The sequence below is a fragment of the Cervus elaphus genome, chromosome 9 (genome assembly GCF_910594005.1).
Source record: "Cervus elaphus chromosome 9, mCerEla1.1, whole genome shotgun sequence".
Lineage (NCBI taxonomy): Eukaryota > Metazoa > Chordata > Mammalia > Artiodactyla > Cervidae > Cervus > Cervus elaphus.
This window is the reverse complement of record NC_057823.1, coordinates 8,086,872-8,105,405: the sequence shown is the minus strand read 5'-3', so window position 1 is coordinate 8,105,405 and position 18,534 is coordinate 8,086,872. Positions and strand designations below refer to the sequence as shown.

Genomic DNA, 18,534 nt, shown 5'->3' with positions numbered 1-18,534 from the left:
GCTGCCTAGTGATAATGGGCATGGAGTCAGGCAATTTATTTAAGAACCCTTCTTTAGGTGGGGCAGGGTGACTGGGGAGAAGCTCTGGATAATGACAATACCTCCTTCTACGAAATGATTTAACAGGTGGACCAAGAGAAAATTTTATCTCCACTTAAGAAGGTACAATCTGAGGAACTGCAGGTTGGGCCCCAATTCTAAATACACGCTCCATCCACCCGCCTCACTCCCCCCAAAACCACACACTTTAATTTACCTTGAGCTTTAAACTGAAGAGTTTCACCTACAGCCTCACCACTGGGGTCCATATATCGGTTAGCTTTTTCCTGCAACACAGCATCGAGAGTCTCCTGTGCAATTCTCCTTGCTGCCATGTTTCTCTGACCTGGAATGAGAAGAGGGGTAAAAAGACACTAACAGTGACAACTAATGCTCACAAAGCCTGATCTATTCCACTTAAGCCTCAGAGTAACCAAGCAGTAATCCATAATCTGGTATGGCACTTCAGAGGAAGGCTGGTTTATTTTAAGGGGAGCTCTGCCCACATGAACCTCACAGGTGTGGGTTGGCTAAGAAGGAGTAAGACAAGGATGTCGATCTTAGACAATCTATTTTGCTTCTCTGAGGCCATTTTCTCAGAATCCCTTAAAAGAAGCGCTATAAAAGCAGCTCTGTCTCCTGGGGCTGCTAAAAGACTGTATGAAGCAACACACATAACAGGAGCATAAACCTTTTCAAATGTTTAGGAAAAACATGATTTTTCCCATTTCTATTTTCCTATTTCACAGACATGGCGAAGAGGCTCTAGGAGCTAACTTGCCCTCTGACAGAGGCGTCTCAGCAAGTGAGGGGAGAAATCCCTGACTAGTGACAAGACCTACTGACAGAGCTTACTCTGTGCCAGCTCCTGTTGTAGGGGAGGGACTCCCTCAAAACTTCCTGCAACAACCCCATAAACAAGTGGGGCCTATTATGAATGAAATTACACAAAAGTGCAAAAGGGAGGTTCAGGCTAAGTGACCCATCCAAGGTCAACCAGCCTGGGCTGGAACCTGGCAAACAGGACACTCCCTGTGGGGACAAAGCCCTGAAGACCGATTAGAAAAAGGCTGAGATGCAATATTGAGAAATCCAGTGGCCGTGTCCTTACCCAGAAAGATATCCCTTCCATCTAGAAACCTCCAACCTCAAAACCCAAGCCTGCCCTTGCCTGACAGTCATTTCTTATAACCATTACCCACTTTCCCTATCCTTCAGGCCTTTCCCCTGGCCCCCTTATTCTCCGCTATAGAAGGGCAGGGTGTCCCGGCCAGCTGGCCCAGAATCAATTCAAGTGATCTAACCTCTCCGTGCCTCCGCTTCCCCATCTACGGAACTGGAAGTTCATGGTAGGGGTTGCTGTGGGGACCGAACCAGTTAAAAAAATGTCTAAAGAGGCGGAGTCGGCACCCCGCCGCCGTTATCACCCCACCAGAGGGGCCGATCCCGGCTCAGGCTGAATGAATGAACGAACGAATGAACCCATTCAGGCGCGGCCCGCCTCCTCCCGGCCTTTGAGGTCGAAGAAAAGGGGGCGTCGGGCCTCGAAGGCCGCAGATCGCCCCCCAGGCCGACCCGGGCGCGATGCGTCCGCCGCGCAGTCCAAGGGCCGAGCCCGCTGCGCCATCGTGGAGACCCGGGGTTCCCGGGATCGGGCCCAAACCCCCTCACCCCCGGGCCCACCCTCCGACAACGCCTGGGCCCGGGCCTCACCCCGAGCCCACCGCGCGCGGAGCCGCCCCCGCCACCGCCTCAGGCTCCTCACCCGCCGCCGCCACCGCGCGAGGCGGGGACATGCAAATAAGCCAACGGTCTCCGCAGCGCCGCGCCGCGCAGGCGCAGGCCGCGGCCGAGCCTCAAGGCACAGGCGCAGGCGGCCACCGCCAAAGCCTCTCGCGCAGGCGCACTGCCCAACCTTCAGGGCGGACACTCTCGAGGCAAAAAATTTCTCTCCCTGGGCCGGCGGCAACGGGAAGCGACCCGAAAAAGGAGACAAAGACGCCGTCGCCGCAAACCTATTGGCTCTCTCAGCTTTACCTGTACTCGCGGTCACTCTTGGTCACCCCGGGAGCGGTTCACAGGGCTGACGGAGGCCGAGGCGCGGCCTCGCCAGAGCGCCTGCGCACGTACGGCGGCCGAAAGGGACCAGGGGCGGTGCAGCCGGAGACCGCCGCGAACCCCACCCTTTCCCCACGTGGCCCCGAAGACCGGGTGAGAAGCGGCGGCCGCCGAGCCCCCTCGCGCGAGGAGCCGGGAGTGGACGCCGCGGGCTCGGATTAGTGACGGGGGCGCGCCCTTCGAGGACTTGGCTTTGGGTAAATGATAGACTTACGGAAGCCGCCCGTGGACAAAATTGCCCACTCTTCTGCCTGTCGTTTTCTTTTCATTTATTCATTCTCTCACACCTATGTATGTACCGAGTGCCTGCTGCATGCCTGGCCGCATCCTAGGTAGTGGGGGTATTTAATAGAACGAGCCCCAGCTCTCATGCAGATTAAATTTCATTGGGGAGGAGGCTAGGGCAGTAAAAGCAAATAAATACAAGGAACATTTCACTCCATGTTGAGATAATGTTAAAATAATAAGAGAGAGTAGGAGAGCGGGGGCTGCTTTATGAAGGATGTCCCTCGGGTAGGCACAGGTGAGAAGGTCTAGGTAAGGCAAGTGTTGGTAAGGAGACTGGATTTTGTTCAGAGAAGGCTGGGAAGCCACTGCAGGGTTTTAAATAAGTAAGTGAGATGCTCTCTGCTTTCCATTCACCCTCTGGCTGCCTCGTGGAGAGGAAGCAGGTGATGCCACCTGAACCAAGGTGAGTGTGGCAGGCGGAGGAGGATGAATCATTCAGGGCCCCTGGTTTGTCAGGGCACCGTTTTCTTGATAAGCAGAACGGTGGCTTAGAGAGGGAAGCGTGCTGTTAGTTGGGAGCCTTGATAACTCCTTTCTCCCTAGCATGCCTTTTAAAAAAAATTTTATTTATTTTAATTGGAGGATAATTACTTTACAATATTTTGATGGTTTTTGCCATATATCAACATGAATCAGCCACAGGTATACATGTGTCCCCCATCCTGAACCCCCCCTCCCTCCCCACCCCATCCCTCTGGGTTGTCCCAGCGCACTGGCTTTGGGTGCCCTGCTTCATGCATCAAACTTGCACTTTTCATGTATTTTGCATATAGTAATATATGTGTTTCAATGCTGTTCTCTCAAATCATCCCACCCTCTCCTCCTGGAGTCCAAAAGTCTGTTCTTTACATCTGTGTCTCCTTTGCTGCCCTGCATGTAGGATCATCATTACCGTCTTTCTAAATTCCACATATATGCGTTAATGTACAGTATTTGTCTTTCTTTTTTTCACTTCACTCTGTATAATAGGCTCCAGATTCATCCACTTCATTAGGACTGACTGAAATGCTTTCCTTTTTAGAGCTGAGTAATATTCTATCGTGTGTATGTACCACAACTTCCTTATCCATTCATCTGCCGATGGACATCTAGGTTGCTTCCAGGTCCTCGTTGTTGTAAATAGTGCTGCAATGAATATCGGGGCCCAGCCTGCCTTGGATGCAGCGTGAAGGCTGGTAATGCTGTTTCTCTCCTTTACTGGCCTGGACTGTTCCCCAGGTGACTCCCAGATGACCATTCCCAGGCACCTCTTTCTCATGAGCTCCAGCCTTGTACTTTCATCACTGCCCCCAGCCCAACACACAGGCTGTGCTGGACCTAGGGGACCTCGAAGGACTCGTAAATGGTGGTTCCAGAGCCAGACACTGACCTCCCTAGCCCAGGGATCTCAGGGCTGGGCAGAGAGAGGTTCCTGAGTTGGGAAGAGCTGAGGGTACACAGGCTCTGTCTGAGTAGCCAGGGAAGGCTCCCATGAGGAGGCAGCCTGGACAAGCTAGTGGAAGCTCCACAAAGGACCTAGGTGGAGGGAAAGTGTTAATGAGACAGAACAGGGTCTTGGCCAGATTTCTTGCTGCCTCTCTGAGCTTCAGATTCGTCATCCTTAAAGTAGGCACAATGACATTCCCCTTTATGACTTCTGTGACCCAGTGGCCTCTCGTCATTGGCCCACTTGGGTCTGAAGCATGGCCAGGGTGGTGGAAGCAACATGTGGTGGCAGAGCCAGAAGCAGAGTCCCCCCAGTAGCACCCAGCCCCAGAGCTGGTCAGGACCCTTTCCCCCCACCAGAGCAGGCTCCCCACTGAGAAATTCTTGTGTCTTTTTTTTTTTAATTATTTATTTGGCTGCATCGGGTCTTAGCTACAGCACCAAGATCTTCACTCTGTCACTCGGGATCTTTCATTGCAGCACACAGACTGTCGGGTTGGAGAAACTCTCATCTTGAAACGGAAAATCCTTATTCTTTTCCTCCAGCTTTGATTTAGAAATCCTTAGCAACCGCTGAACAGCCTCCCTGCTCTGGGAAATAAAGAGGGGTAGATCTGCAAGGGAGAGAGGCAAGGTGTTTAAGTCCCTAAAATCCCCTGCCCCCTAAGAAACTGGCCGAAGCACCTCTTAAGCAAAAGAGGAAAAGAACAACTAAGTGATGTTTATTGCGCTCTGTGCCAAATCCAGTTCTCAGTGCTTTGTTGAAATGGGTGGGTGGAATTTTCACTACATTCTGTGAGGCAGATTCTTTCTTTGTCCCTGTGTCACACATGGGAATTGACCAACAGCCCCACTGCTCCTGCTTGCCCTGGAGCCTGTCCTCCCCCACCTGACCCTGAGCTTCTGCACAATCACAGGTGGAATAGTCAGTCACATCCCCTGCTGCCTGCACAGAGACAAGCGAGGGCTTGAGTGGCTCGTTCCCCCGCGGCCCACACTTGCACATTCCCGTGCCCTTGGCCTAGTGCCATCTTTGCCTTCATCTCCCTAACACAGCTGCTGTGCTTTCTGTGACACATGGTTCTGGAATGGACCCAGGACCAGAAAAAAACAAAACTGTTCTAAAAGACCATATTACAGTAATCAAGAAAGTCCATCGTGTACTGTATGTTAGAAAATAGCATTGTGGTCAGTGTTAAATCTCTTGTGTTAAATTTCAGTTTTGCTGTGAATGTATAAGAGAGTGTCCTTTTTAAAAATTTTTTTAAATGCTTGTTTATTTATTTGGGCACCTTGGGTCTTCATTGCAGCACACGAGATCTTCGTTGTGGCTTGTGGGCTCAGTAGTTTTTTTGTTTTTTTTTTAATGCTCACTTATCCCGTCTTTAGCTAGCAGGTGCCCCAGCGGGTTGGCTCCTGAGTCCTTTGACGTGACCCCAGTGGTCTCTAAATGCTTCTTTGCTTTCTGGTCTCACCTGATGCTCTTGGCTCCTCTGGCCTGTTTCCTGCCTAAAACTGGAATCAACTGTGTCTCCAAGAGCCCTGGTTTCTTTGGTGGGAAATGGTAGAGACCACAGTTGGTGTTCACTGCTGCTGTGGTATTATTTTCTACGGGCATTTTTAGTTCATATTAATAGAAAATTGGTTCTTTATTTGCTTAAGAGAAAATGAGTTCATGTCGTATTTCCAGTTCAAATTTAGGAGTTCTGAGCTTTTACTTCTCTGCTTTTGTTAAAATCTTATTTTCTTTTATGCTGGTTATTCATGATATAAACATCATTACTTATTTACTATATCTGTAATCATTTCCAAATAACATTACTAATGAGGTTTCCAATAACATGATTACTGAAAACTGAAAACTGTTGAAGACTTTCTTTTGCAGTTCTGTCTTTTGAGTTGGGAAGATCTGCTGGAGAAGTGATAGGCTCCCCATTCCAGTATTCTTGGGCTTCCTTTGTGGCTCAGCTGGTAAAGAATCTGCCTGCAATGCGGGAGACCTGGGTTCGATCCCTGGGTTGGGAAGATCCTCTGGAAAAGGGAAAGGCTACCCACTCCAGTATTCTGGCCTGGAGAATTCCGTGGGTTCTTGGGGTTGCAAAGAGTCAGACATGACTAGCGACTTTCACTTTCATCTTTAGGGTAGATAGATCCCAGTTAGAATATGCAGTCATATCACGGTGCTTTAAAATTGCCTGAAATGATCTCATCCACAGAGACATACCGTTAGGTGCATGGGTTTCATTTTGCTGTTAATTTTTAGGGATTGCTTTTATTTTTATTTTGGCATATTTCTTTTCTTAATCACATAAATCATTTACCTGAGTTCCAAATTCAACCCTCTAAAGCAAGGTACGTTAGGAGAGAATAATCCAGCTTCTAGTCCTGCTCTCACCACCCTTTTCTCTACCTCCTCTTACAGGTAACTATTTCTATTAGCTTCTAATTTACTTATTTATTTTTTATTAGTAGTAATAAATAAATAATAAAAAGTAATTTAAAAGTTTAAAAAGTAATAAGTAATAAATATGATTTAATATTATTCATTTTAATTATTTAACATCATTATTAATTTCATTTATATTGTATTAGTGCCATGGTATGCTATGTTAATGTTATTTCACTATATAATTATATATAAAGTACATAACTGTGTAACAGGGTAGTATAACTTTATATTATAATGTTATTATAATATAATCACATAACATACACCATATACTATTATTATCACTCTTTAACTGTTTATGTATTTGGCTGCTCCAGGTCTCAGCTGTGGCGGAATCTTTGGTCTTCATTGGGGCAAGTGGGCTTTTTAGTTGTGGCATGCAAACTCTGAGTTGCAGCGTGTGGGACCCAGTTTCCTGATGAGGGATCAAAACCGGGCCCCTTGCACCGAGAGTACGGAGTCCTAGCCACTGGACCCCCAGGGGAATTCCACAACATGTATTATTAAGATATTATTTCACCTTTATTTTACTACTGCTGCTTTTCACTGTTAGCGCTTCCCTGGTGGCTCAGCAGTAAAACATCAACCTGCTGATGCAGGAGATGGGGGTTGGACCCCTGGGCCCAGAAGATCCCCTGGAGAAGGAAATGGCAACCCACTCCAGTATTCTTGCCTGGAGAATCCCATGCACAGAGGAGCCTGGCGGGCTACAGTCCATAGGGTTGAAAAAGGTCAGACACAGCTCAGCAACTAAACAACAATAGCAACTTTTACTATAAGGGCATGCATTATTTTAACATGCCCTATTTAGATAAAACACTAAACTACCTGCCTTCTTCTGTACTTTTAGACGGTCTGTGGCTGTTGGGATATCACCCTTTGCTGTGACTCAGGTGGTTAGAATTTTTCCAGGACAGTTACAGGCTCTGGCCTCTTGGTAGGTGCTCTCTAGGTGGTGGCCAGCTTCTCAGCTGCCCTCTGACCCTCAACAAGTCTAACTTCTACCTTTCCAGCTTGAGAGCAGCTATTGGGTGTCCTTGGCCCCACGTGGAGGAGATAAAGATGGCCTCCAAGCGCATCACCCAGGAGACCTTTGACGCAGCTGTTCGCGAGAACATCCAGGAGTTTGAGATGGGGCCGGAGGAGGCGGTGAGAGAAGCCGCGGAGCAGTTTGAATCGCAAGGTAGGGTGATGCAGCTCCACCTCAACGCCGGTCCGGCTCTTTGCCCCAAAGCTGCCTTCAGTCTGCGGCTCTTTCTGTTGTTGTTGCCACACCACTTGGCACATGGGATTCTAATTCCCTGACCAGGAATCAATCCTAGGCTCCCTGCAGCTAAAGCATGGAGTCTTAACCACTGGACCACCAGGGAAGTCCCATCCATGGCTCCTAATATGTAAAAGAGTGGTGTCCTGCCGTGAGCACATCCCTCTTGGCATGACTGCCCTGGGTGCCGTCCTCTCTACACTGTGCCCCAGGCAGGCCGGCCACCCCCTCCCACCCCGCTGGTGCCTACCTTCTACTCGCCTGGACCGCACCCTGACATCTGCAGGGCTGGGTCTTTCCAGGTGGGTCTCATTTTAATGGTCGCTTCCTTGAATAGACTTTTCTTGACCCCCCTCCAAAGAAACAGGGCCACCTGCCACCCTGCCCCACCTGCACCCCAGTGTGAGCTCATGGAGGCAGAAGGGGTATTGGTCACCAGCCTCTGAAAACAGGTAGCATGCCCAAGCCAGACCGTGGAGAATGGTTAAGAGGGAGCTGTTTGCAATCATGTGGGCAGGGTTGGGAGACCGTGCTCCCCACAGCAGGACCTCCCCTCTCCCACGACAGGCCATGGCAAAGCATGGGGGTCACCTGACAGAGGCAGAGGCAGGAACCTGGGAATGAACACCCTATCCTCCCACTCCTCCTGCCTCTGACCTCAGATCCGGCTTCCCATTGGCCAAACCCAGTCAGACGCCAGAGGGCAAGGAAGTCCGGGGATCCAACCTTCCAGGTCAGGAGCTAGCACCCCAGGCATAGCATAGGGACTAAACACTGGACAGGACTGGGAGGGGTACCTAGATCTGTTCTGCACAGTGGGCGCTTCTTCTGGGTCTGCCAGCAAGGGTGGGGATGCGACCAGGGTGCAGACCAGTGGGAGCCCCCAGGGAGGAGAGCACAGGTTGCACTCCCCTCTGAGCCCCCCAGGCAGAGTTGTCGCCCACTGCAGCCCTGGCGTGCATCCTCACTACCCCTCTGCCCCCGCTGGCTGGACAGGGCCAAGGTGCAGAGACCCCACACCCCACACCCCATGTAGGCATGGCTGCTGGGCCCTGCCCAGGCAGGGAGGGTGGGGTGGGGAGCTGGGCAGATCCCAGAAGGCCTCCAGAGTGGGGTGGTCCCAGCTGCAGGGACCCCAGGTGTGACCCCAGCAGGCCCGCGGGGCTGACGCCTGTCTCCTGTTTCCTGACTCCCCCGCCCTCCCACAGGGGTTGATCTGAGCAACATTGTAAAGATGGCCCCAAAAGTCTCTGCGGATGGACCCCAGGATCCCATACATGACATCCTGCAGGTAGGAGAGGGCGGCCCACGTGGGCCTCACGTGCATGATCCTGCGTCACCTCATTGTCGGGAGCACCTTTTTCCGTGTTCCCAGATGGCAGACACAGACTCAGAAGGTCCAAGCCAGCCCAGCAAGCACAGGCAAGCCTGAGTGTGCAGCTAGGGTTTCCTGAGTCAATGTCTGAGGGCCTCCTGGGGGCCCCCGTGCTCTGCCCACCCACCCATGTGTGCATTCTGGGATTAGAGCTGACAGAGTGGTCAGGGAATGGATAGCCCTCTGGGCCTAAGGGGCGGACAGTGTTCCTGTTTGTCCTGGTGTTGGGAGCCGGGGGCGGAGGGCCCCCTGGAGGAACCTCTCTTGGGCCTCCCAAGCTCTGAATTTGCTCAATGAAATGGACAGGAATCCCAGGAAAAGAGAGTGCAATCATAGACTGTCACTTATTGAGCATCGACTGTTTACTGGCACATTACAGCCCCTCCTCGCCCACTTCAGCTGACCTGTGTGCGGTAAGTACGTCATCCCTGGCTTTCTGATGGGTGAACAGAGACCCAGAGCCTGCCCTCACTCTACTGCGACCCAAACAAGGAAAATACAGCTCACAGAGGTTCAATCTTTTCCTTAAGGAAAACTGGTAAGCTGGTGGTAAAGCAGCAGAAAGTTCTGAGAACCATCTGTGAATTCAGTTCTATGCCAGGCACTTGCTTTGTGCCATCTGTTATTAACCCAAAGATACCTGCAAGGGTGGGGTTATCATCCCCATTTAACAGATGGGAAAATTGAGATCCAAAGAGAAAAAGTGACTCACCTAGCTGCAAAAGAAAGTAGTAATAAAAAGAGAAGCTGGAGGAGACAGCCCTGGATGAGAACCTAAGGGAGATTACACAGTATTCGTCCTTTTGTGACTGGTTTATTTCACTTAGCTTGATGTCCTCAAGGTACAAGTGTTGTACTACTTGTCAGAATTTCTTTGCTTTTTATGGCTGAATGATATTCCATTTATGGAAACACCACATTTGTTTATTCACTCGCTGATGGACATTTGGGTTGCTCCTGCCTTTTGGCTGTTGTAAATAATGCTGCTGTGAACATGGGTGTGCCAACGTATTTTTGAGCTTGTTTTCAGTTCTTTGGGGTGTGTATCTGGAATTGCTCGATCTCTTGGTTTAAGTTTTTGAGGAACCACTGAACTTGCTTTCCACAGCAACTGCACCATTTTGTATTCCCACCAACAGTACACAGGGTTCCACTTTTTGCCACATCCTTGCTAACACTTGTTAGTTTCTGTTTCTTTGTTTTAACAGTAGCCACCTTCACAGGTGTGATGGTGTCTCATTCTGGTTTTGATTGCATTTCCCTAGTGATTAGTGGGAGAAGGAAATGGCAACCCACTCCAATATTCTTGCCTGGAGAATCCCAGGGACAGAGGAGCCTGGTGGGCTGCTGTCTGTGGGGTCGCACAGAGTCGGACACGACTGAAGCGACTTAGCAGCAGCAGTGATTAGTGATGTTGAGCATCTTTTCATGTGCTTAGTGGCCATTTGTATGTGTATCTTTGAAGAAGTGTTTATTCAAGTCGCACATTCTGGTTTTAACTAATTTCTTAATATTCAGTTTCATCATAACATATGCGTAGTTAAGTCCACAAATTTGAGCTCAGCAAGGGTTGGCTGACAGGCGTTGTTGACTGTCATGGCAGTTGAGGCCAAATCTAAGCCCTCTGGGCTGGTGGTATCTCTAGACCCACTCTCCTTAGGGCTGGATGCAGTAATGTCATAAGCTCCAGATGCGCAGGTTCATCTTGGGCTCAGGCTGAGACGAGCCCCAAAGTCATGGCACTGAGTGGCCACTAGACTTGTCTGTCCCATTCAGATTGTTGTCTCTCATTATAATTTTTCCCCCCAAGGGCTTCGAGTTGAGCATGGGTAAACCAACCACATGTACACTGTGGTTTCATTGGGCAGTTGCTCAGTAAATACTTGTGGAGTGAAGGAGAGAGACCAACGAGGCATATGATACGGGCAGAACTGGTGGAGGTGGCTTTCACCTTCCTTAGAGAGCTGGCCGTTGGTGGGTGTGTCTGTTAGTTACGGCTGCCTAACAAACAGCCCCAAACAATGGCCATTTTATTGTTTCTGGTGATTTTGCTGGGTTGACTAATCTCAACTGGATGGTCCTTCTGGATGGTCTCACTTGGGGACTTCATGCACTGGTGCCCAGGGCTAGAATGTTTCTTGTCTGCACTTCTGTGTGTGTGGCTCCTTGTCAGGGACACTGAGATAGCAAGGCCTCTGTCTCTCTGTCTCTGTGGCCTCTCAAGCCCAGTCAATGCACCTAAAAGCACAGGTGTGGAAGCGGCCCCAGCTGGAACTGGCCCCACAGGACTTCCACCGAGGCCCAGATCCCAGGCAGAGGGATCCCAGCGGGGCCCAGCACTGTCACTGTGACCTTCTTCGGACTGAGCTGACCCTGACATTTCTCCCATGTCCCCTAGGCCCTGGATGACCTGCGGGAATCTGTGGCCCGCTCTCACCCGCAGGAGGCGTCCGCACAGCTTGCCCGCTTTTGCGAGCAGTGCAGGCAGCAGAAGGCCTGCCGCTTTCTGGCAGCCGAGAAGGGGGCCTACTCCATCCTCCTGGAGACCTGGAAGTTGGCCGCAGCGGGTGACCAGGGCCTCCTCCTCCAGGCCCTCAATGCCCTGTCTGCCCTGACTGATGGCCAGCCCGACCTCCTGGACACCCAGGGCCTGCAGCTGCTCGTGGCCACGCTGGCCCACAATGCTGACTCGGCCCACGTGACCTGCTCCGGGATCCGCTGCGTGCGCCACGCCTGCCTGAAGCACGAGGAGAACCGGCAGAGCCTGGTGAAGGCAGGCGTGCTGCCCCTGCTGACGGGCGCCATCGCCCGGCACAGCCACTGTGCCGACGTGGTCCGGGAGGCCTGCTGGGCCCTACGTATCATGACCTTTGACGATGACATCCGTGTGCCCTTCGGCCATGCCCATGACCACGCCAAGATGATCGTGCAGGAGAATGGAGGCTTAAAGGTGCTCATTGAGGCCGCCAAAGGTAGGAGTAGGTGTGGCAAGAGTGAAGAGTCAGGGTTTAGGGCAGCTTCAAGCATGGTTGGCCCCAGGCGCCAGTTCAGTCCCACCTACATAACGGCCCTAGCAGGACCCTGTCCTTACACCTAGTTTTTCCAGGAGAGTTCCAAGCCAGCGATCGTTGGCCTGGACCACATGCTTTGCTCACCAGTAGAACCATTTAGGGAAGCGATTGACTCTGCCCAGCAACACAGACTGAGACTGGAATGGGAGGGCTCCTCAAAGGGAGAAATAAGGGTGCTGTCTCCCAAAGGCGGGGATGTGTTGCTGGCACTCCCCGGGGCTGCTCCAGGTGGGGTTTACACTTTGGTTCATACTTGGCCACTGTTCTCGAGCATGTCCGTGTGCCTGACTCCGAGGTGACCCCGACGAGCCAGCCACAGGAGGTCACAGCACGGACAGTTGGGCACCAAGACTCCCGCCCCCTGGGCACTGCACCCCCTGGAAAAGGCCTGACTGGGGTCTTGCGCACAGAAGGTGCTAGAAGAGTGAGTTTCCCTTTGCAGCCTGCCCTGTGGCTCTGACTCTGTTGCCAGGCCCGTGTGTGCGACTCTGGCTCTATCTGTGGGGGAGTGGGGCCTGCCCCAGTCTCCCCTCTGCATCTCCAGAGAGGGGGGAAAAACAGGGCCTGACTGGCTGCAAAGTTGAGCTGCTTTTCTGAGGGGTGGGTTACATCTTCCTTGTTTATTTACAGGAGTTCATATCAGTGAGAGTGCTCCAGAGAGACAGAACCAGTAGGGGGCACGTGTGTGTGTTTTGGCATACATGTATACATAAATACACAGGAAGATTTGTTGCAAGAAATCGGCTCATGTGGCTGTAGTGCTTTCAGACTTACGTAGCAGGCTGAGGCTTGGGCAGGAGCCAACACTATAGTCCATTGGCAAGCTGCTTCCTCTTGAGGGAGACCTCAGGTTCTCTCTTAAGGCCCTCGACTAATTGGACAAGGCCCACCCAGGCCATCAAGGGTCATCTGCTATACTTAAAAGTCAGCTGGTCATGATGTCACCACATCTCCAGAGTATCTCCACAGCACACCCAGGTTACAGTTCATGGAGTCCCTGGGGGCTGTGGCCCGGCCAGGGGGCCGTATACACTGACCGTCACTGAGCTCGGTGTCATTATGGCCCTTTGTGCCCACCCCCCACCCCCCCCCCCCCACCGGCAACTCCCTAACCTCCCTCCCCACCATCATCCTCAGTCAGGCCTCTCCTCCCTGGTGCCTCTGAACTTTGTCTACAGCATCTGTGTTTAATTTTTGCCTGGGTCAACTCTATCCATATGTCCTTCTGCAGTTTCTAGGTGTCCTGTTGCACTTAGAAAGGTCATTCCCAACCCAAGATCATAAAAATAGTCTCGGATGTTTTATTATAGCACTATTATGGTTTTTCTTTTTTTAGTTGAGATCATCAGTTGTTCTGGAATTTATCTGGGGCACAGTGGAGGGGAAGGCACATTCCCGTGTCTTCCCCAACAGCCAGCAGGGGGCACCGCAGGCCTGGGCAGTCCCCAGTGGTCCTCCTTCTCCCCTGCCTGATCCCTCCACCCCACCAGGCAGGCAGCCACCCAGCCAGGCAGAGGGCCAGGCTGCCCTGGTGGAGCGGGATTCGGGATTCCCACCAGGAGTGCCGGCTCAGAGCCAGGACTGGTTCTCCACTCCTCACCCTGGGTTCCCTCTCCCCCCTCTGCAGTGTTCCCCGACAATCCCAGCATCCTGAGTGAGCTCTGCAGCACCCTGTCCCGCCTGGCTGTCCGCAACGAGTTCTGCCAGGAGGTCGTCGACCTTGGGGGCCTCAGCGTCCTGGTGGCCCTGCTGACTGACTGCAGTGACCACCAGGTGGGCGTCCACAGTGTCTCAGGGTGTGAAGCCCCTTGCCTGAGTTTCCCTTCCTTATTCTCGGCTGCTGTGTTTTCACTGCTGTGCCCAGGCTTTCTCTGGTTGCCGCAGTGAGCAGGGGTTACTCCAGCTGCAGCTCATGGGCTTCTCCGTGGGGGCTTCTCTGCTGCAGAACACAGGATCGGGGCACATGGCTCGGGAGCTGTGGTCCACGGGTGTAGTTGCTCCTCAGCCTGTGAAATCTTTCCAGGCCAGGGATCAAACCCCTGGCCAGGGGGCACCCCTGCATCGGCAGGTGGATTCTTAACCAGTGGACCACCAGGGAAGTCCCTCGCCTGAATTTCAGTCTGTCATTTTTCTCGATGTCTGGGAAAGGCTCTGGGTCTCCCAGTGAACTTGCCCCTCTGGGCCCTGGTCAGCCAGACAGGCTTGCATCAGAACATGCTGGCCTTGTCTGCAGAGCCCAGAATCAAAGTTTGGTTTTCGCTTGTCACGACCTGTGGGAAGGAACTAAAGCTTAGGGGGAAAACAGACCACCCCCCCCACCGTCCTTTAGCACCTTTGTATTTTCAATCAGGAGAGAAGCAGAGTGGGTGTGGTGGGGGCAGCTGAAGTATGTGATGCTTGAGCGAGGCCACCCGTGCTCTGGGTGCTGACCTGAGCCACACGCCCCTCTGTGTGTTTGGCGGGGGTTGGGGAGGGGTCAAGGGGGTGATCAAAGTCATCCAAATGCCTGTTCTAGACTCAGGTGGCCAGAACCACAGGGCCCACCTCCCCAAGCCTCCCCTGCCTTCTCTATACAGCGAGTGATAGATAGCCTTGCTGTTCCATGCCGCCTGCGTGCCCCAGAGTGGTCCCGTGTGTGTTCAGACAGCAAACATTGAAATAGCCCCACACCCTCCCTCAAGAACCCCCTCCCACCACCCAGCAACCCAGCACCTGATGCCCGGGTGCTGCCAGGGGTAACCTGTGCATTGCTGTCTGTCCAGGAGCTGGTGAAGCAGGTGCTGAGTGCTCTGAGGGCCATCGCAGGCAATGATGATGTGAAGGATGCCATCGTCCGCGCCGGCGGGACCGAGTCCATTGTGGCCGCCATGACCCGGCACCTGGCCAGTCCCCAGGTACCCACCCCAGGGCGGGGGGCACACCAGGCAGGGCCACAAGGCTGGAAAGCCAGATCAGCACCTGTATCCACGTGATGGTCTTTCCCATCTCTGGGAGCCAGGCCAGGCCTCGGAGGCCAGCAAGCCAGAGGCTGCAGGCAGGGTGAGTGAGGGCCAGGGTGGGGCGAGACTGTCACCCCTAAGAGCTTGGTTGACACATCCCGGTATCGCTTCTGTTCCTGCTGGTCGGTAGACACGTAGGCAGACAGTGGTCGGCCGCAATGAGGTCACAGAGGAGCGGGAGGAGCTGGTGGGGGGTCCGTCCGCCTCGTCTCAGCCGCCCCCTGACCCACCCGCAGGTGTGTGAGCAGAGCTGCGCGGCCCTGTGCGTCCTGGCCCTGCGCAAGCCAGCGAATAGCCGCGTCATCGTGGAGGCCGGCGGGGCCCAGGCCGCGCTGCAGGCCATGGAGGCCCACCCTCAGGAGGCTGGCGTCCAAGTAGGCGTGGGCGGCAGGCGGAGAGGATGGGAGGCTGGTGGGCAGGTGGGGTGAGAGGCCAGCCAGCAGGTCCCAGGGGTGGGCAGAGCAGAGGGTGCAGGTCCTCTTTGACCTGCCCCATTACCACCGTGACCCAAGCCTCCAGGGTTTCCTTCCTGCTCAGCCCCCAGTGTCCAGAAACGTGCTGAACTCTGCCCTCTGTTGTCCTCTCTCCTGTTCCGTTGCTCTTCTTGCATTTGATCTTTCCTTTTCCTAACAGTCTCTTTAGAGGGATATGGTGGGGGGGAGGAGTTGGCTGGACCCGCAGATGGGGCTCTGCTGGGATCATGGAAGGTTCCCGGCCCTGCCTTAGGCTGCTGCTTTGGAGGTCAGTCAAGCTGAAGCATAGACAGGGCCATGCACAGCTTTGTCAGAAATGCACCCTCCTCCCGCTCCCACCTTCCCTACCATCCTGACTCAGGGACCTCCTGGTTGGTCTGGAGACGCACCAGGCTCAGGCCCACGGCGGGCCTTGGCTCCCTCCTTTAGGATGCTGTGCCCTCGGCTGGCCCATCACCTTGTCCACTCCTGACCACCCTGACCAGGCAGGCCCTCATTTCACCTGCTTCTCCCCGGCTCTCCCATTTTGGGGTATTTTTCAGCACTCCTGCCTGGCAGAGGCAGAGGGCCCAGATGCTAACTGAATGAGTCAACAGTGTACTTGACTGATGGACCCTGGGCACAGCCCTGCTCTTCCCTCTGTGTCTCTGCCCTCCTCCCCCGGCCGGGCTCTTGCCAGCATCCAAGGACATTGCTCAGAGACTTTGAGTCCCACACCTGAGGAGTCAGCCCCCGCTGCCCAACACTCAGCCACCCTGAGCTTCAGATTCCTCACCTGGGAGCTGGGGGGATCAGCCCAGCCAGAGTGCCAAGAGGCTGAAGTGGAGGCATGGGCCTAGCTTGATGAGTCATAGCATAGGCACCTACCGCATGTTGCCTGCAGTCATGTTGTGTTATGATGACCCCAAGGTCACATTGGACCCCACCCCCGGGCCCCACCTCCTGACTCACAGCCACTGACCTGCTTTCCCTTCCAGAAACAGGCCTGCATGCTGATCCGAAACCTGGTGGCACGCAGCCAAGCCTTCTCACAGCCCATCCTGGACCTGGGGGCCGAGGCCCTCATCTCGCGAGCCCGAGCCACCCACCACGACTGTGAGGACGTGGCCAAGGCCGCCCTGCGGGACCTGGGCTGCCACGTCGAGCTCCGAGAGCTGTGGACTGGCCAGAAGGGCGACCTGGCACCGTGACCGCAGGCCCATGCGCGCTGTGACTCTGGGTGAGTCGTGTGACTCGGGAACCACCTGGGGGCAGGCCAGCACTCCGTGCCCTGCCAGTCTGCCCCCAGCTGCCTCCCCCGTCCAGAAGAGTACCTTTCCAACCGGTACCAGGCAGAGGCCAGGGAGTGGGCAGGGAGTCTTAGTGAGGCACCTGCACGGCAGAAAGTGGCCCTCGGGTCCCAGCCCCTCTGCATGCTCTTCCGCTCGGCCACCGGCTAAGAGCATCGGCTTCGTCCGCCCTGTCACCCACCCCCACCCCACCGCCCTTTGCTGATAGAAGTGCCCCCTCAGTGCTGCTTCCTGCTGGAAGTCTGCCTGAAATCTGGAAACCACACTGACCGATCTCAAAGCAGGGCAAGGACCCCGCTTCTGTGCCTGCAAGTCCATTCTCATCCCTGCTCCTGCTTCTTTCACCTGTAAGTTGGAGCCCAGGTGCCTTGCTGTGCTGAGCAGAGGTCCCTACCAAGGCTCCTTGGTCTCCAGGTGTCCCAGGCCAGCCAGTGGAGCCTGGTAATAAAAGACTGTTGGCTGACCAATGGAGGGGTCTCTTCCATAGCACCACGGGGAGTGGGGGCTGCAGCCAGTGGCCTCAAGGGACAGGGGAGAGGGGTGCGCATTTGGGGAGGTCATGGGTTCACTGAGGAAAGCAAAGGGTTTTGAGAACAGCCTGGGATATATGATTTGCTGTCACTCTCAGAGGGGTGGGTGCTGGGGTCGTCATCAGACTTGGGATCCGCGGGTGCCAGCATCGCTGTGTCTGAGGGTACATTGCCCTGGGGGCTCTGGAGCACTCAGTGTCTGGCCCCCACTCTGCTCTGTGGCATTGGGCGAGTGACACCACCTCTCTGGGCCTTGACTTTCTCCTCCATAAAATGGGGAGAGGGGAGGGGCTAGAGCCCCCTCCAGAGGGCGGTGGCGCAGAGCTGGGCGCATGGGAGATACCCGGTCATCTCTCTTCAGCGGCCGAGTCACCCCAGAAGTGTCCTGCGCTCTCCCCCCTGACTGTGTCGAGGTGCCGGGTGGCCGGCCGGCCGGGGCAGCCAGCTCTCCCTCTCTGAGCACCCATTTCCCCGTCCGTAAGGTGGGCAGCCCTGTTGCTGCCCCCATTGCCCACCCTCTGCAAGTGTCTTGAAGGTGTCGCCCGGCAGCGGTGCCTGGCAGACCCTAGCTCTCCTCCTTATTCACCCTCAGGCCCATGGCGTGGTCACCTGGCTGCTCCTGGCAGCCCCCGTGTTCCAGGCAGGTCAGGGCCGCCCCAGGCCCCCGGTGGCCTCCTGGCGTCAGGCCCGCCAGCTCGAGCCCACAGGGCAGGACCCCTTTCAGCCCTCTGAGTTCCCCCCACCCTGCTTGTCATTCACCACCTCTAGGCTGAAAAAGGTCTGAATTCAGTCCTTGAAGTCAGTGCAAGCCCTTTCCCGGGAGGCTCCTGGTCCAGGTGGAAATTGGCCCGGGGAAGAGTTGTGGGAGGAGCGTCATCTGGGTCCCACCTCCCCTCCAGATGGGGAGGGCCCTGCCAGCTCCGTGGGCTGATGAGAACCTCTGCCCCAGGCCCCCGGGCCTGTCTTCGCTCACTGGGGACTCAGCCAGTGGGTGGGATAATCCATACCCGCTCCAGGCTACCAACCATGAGACCTTGGATCAGTCTTGTGTCCTTGGAGGCCCCGTGAGCCTCCTGTTCCTCCATCTGTCTCATGGGTGGTGGGTACTATTTGTCCATTTCGGGCAAGCCTGAGGTGCCAGCCCTGTAACTCCTGCCTCAGCTCTGCTCTGAGTCTCCCTGTAGCTCCCCTTTGCCCTCCACATGAAACCAGAC

At 54.3% G+C, this 18,534-nt stretch overlaps 2 protein-coding genes across 17 annotated transcripts in view; one reads left to right on the top strand and one right to left on the bottom strand.

The window, feature by feature from the left end:
* The window catches only part of SUGP2 (SURP and G-patch domain containing 2), a 28,997-nt gene extending 26,785 nt beyond the window's left edge, over window positions 1-2,212 (bottom strand). For 4 of the 13 annotated variants that reach the window (XR_006342568.1, XM_043910854.1, XM_043910855.1 and 1 more), the window contains exons 1-2: window positions 1,805-2,039; window positions 257-385 (exon numbers count right to left, since the gene is read on the bottom strand). Coding sequence is in view for 11 of the 13 variants with exons in the window: in XM_043910854.1 (XP_043766789.1) it covers window positions 257-385; window positions 1,805-1,835 (160 nt within the window). In the remaining 2 variants the exon portion in view is untranslated. Of the gene's footprint in view, window positions 1-256; window positions 386-1,343; window positions 1,714-1,752; window positions 2,040-2,076 lie in introns of those variants that run through there. The other 9 variants (XM_043910857.1, XM_043910864.1, XM_043910863.1 and 6 more) reach the window with 5 other exon arrangements.
* A 3-nt stretch (window positions 2,213-2,215) lies between these two features.
* ARMC6 (armadillo repeat containing 6) lies at window positions 2,216-17,257 on the top strand. 4 transcript variants are annotated; one of them, XM_043910866.1, is made up of 8 exons: window positions 2,216-2,354; window positions 7,333-7,502; window positions 8,792-8,874; window positions 11,357-11,930; window positions 13,657-13,802; window positions 14,792-14,923; window positions 15,265-15,402; window positions 16,479-17,257. In XM_043910866.1, exons 2-8 carry the CDS (start codon window positions 7,382-7,384, stop codon window positions 16,689-16,691), a joined length of 1,407 nt encoding a protein of 468 aa, XP_043766801.1. In that variant the 5' UTR covers window positions 2,216-2,354; window positions 7,333-7,381; the 3' UTR covers window positions 16,692-17,257. The 4 variants fall into 4 exon arrangements, with proteins under 4 accessions (XP_043766801.1, XP_043766800.1, XP_043766802.1 ...); XM_043910865.1 differs by lacking the exon at window positions 2,216-2,354 and adding an exon at window positions 2,413-2,848; XM_043910867.1 differs by lacking the exon at window positions 2,216-2,354 and adding an exon at window positions 7,073-7,256.
* The last annotated feature ends 1,277 nt before the right edge of the window (window positions 17,258-18,534 follow it).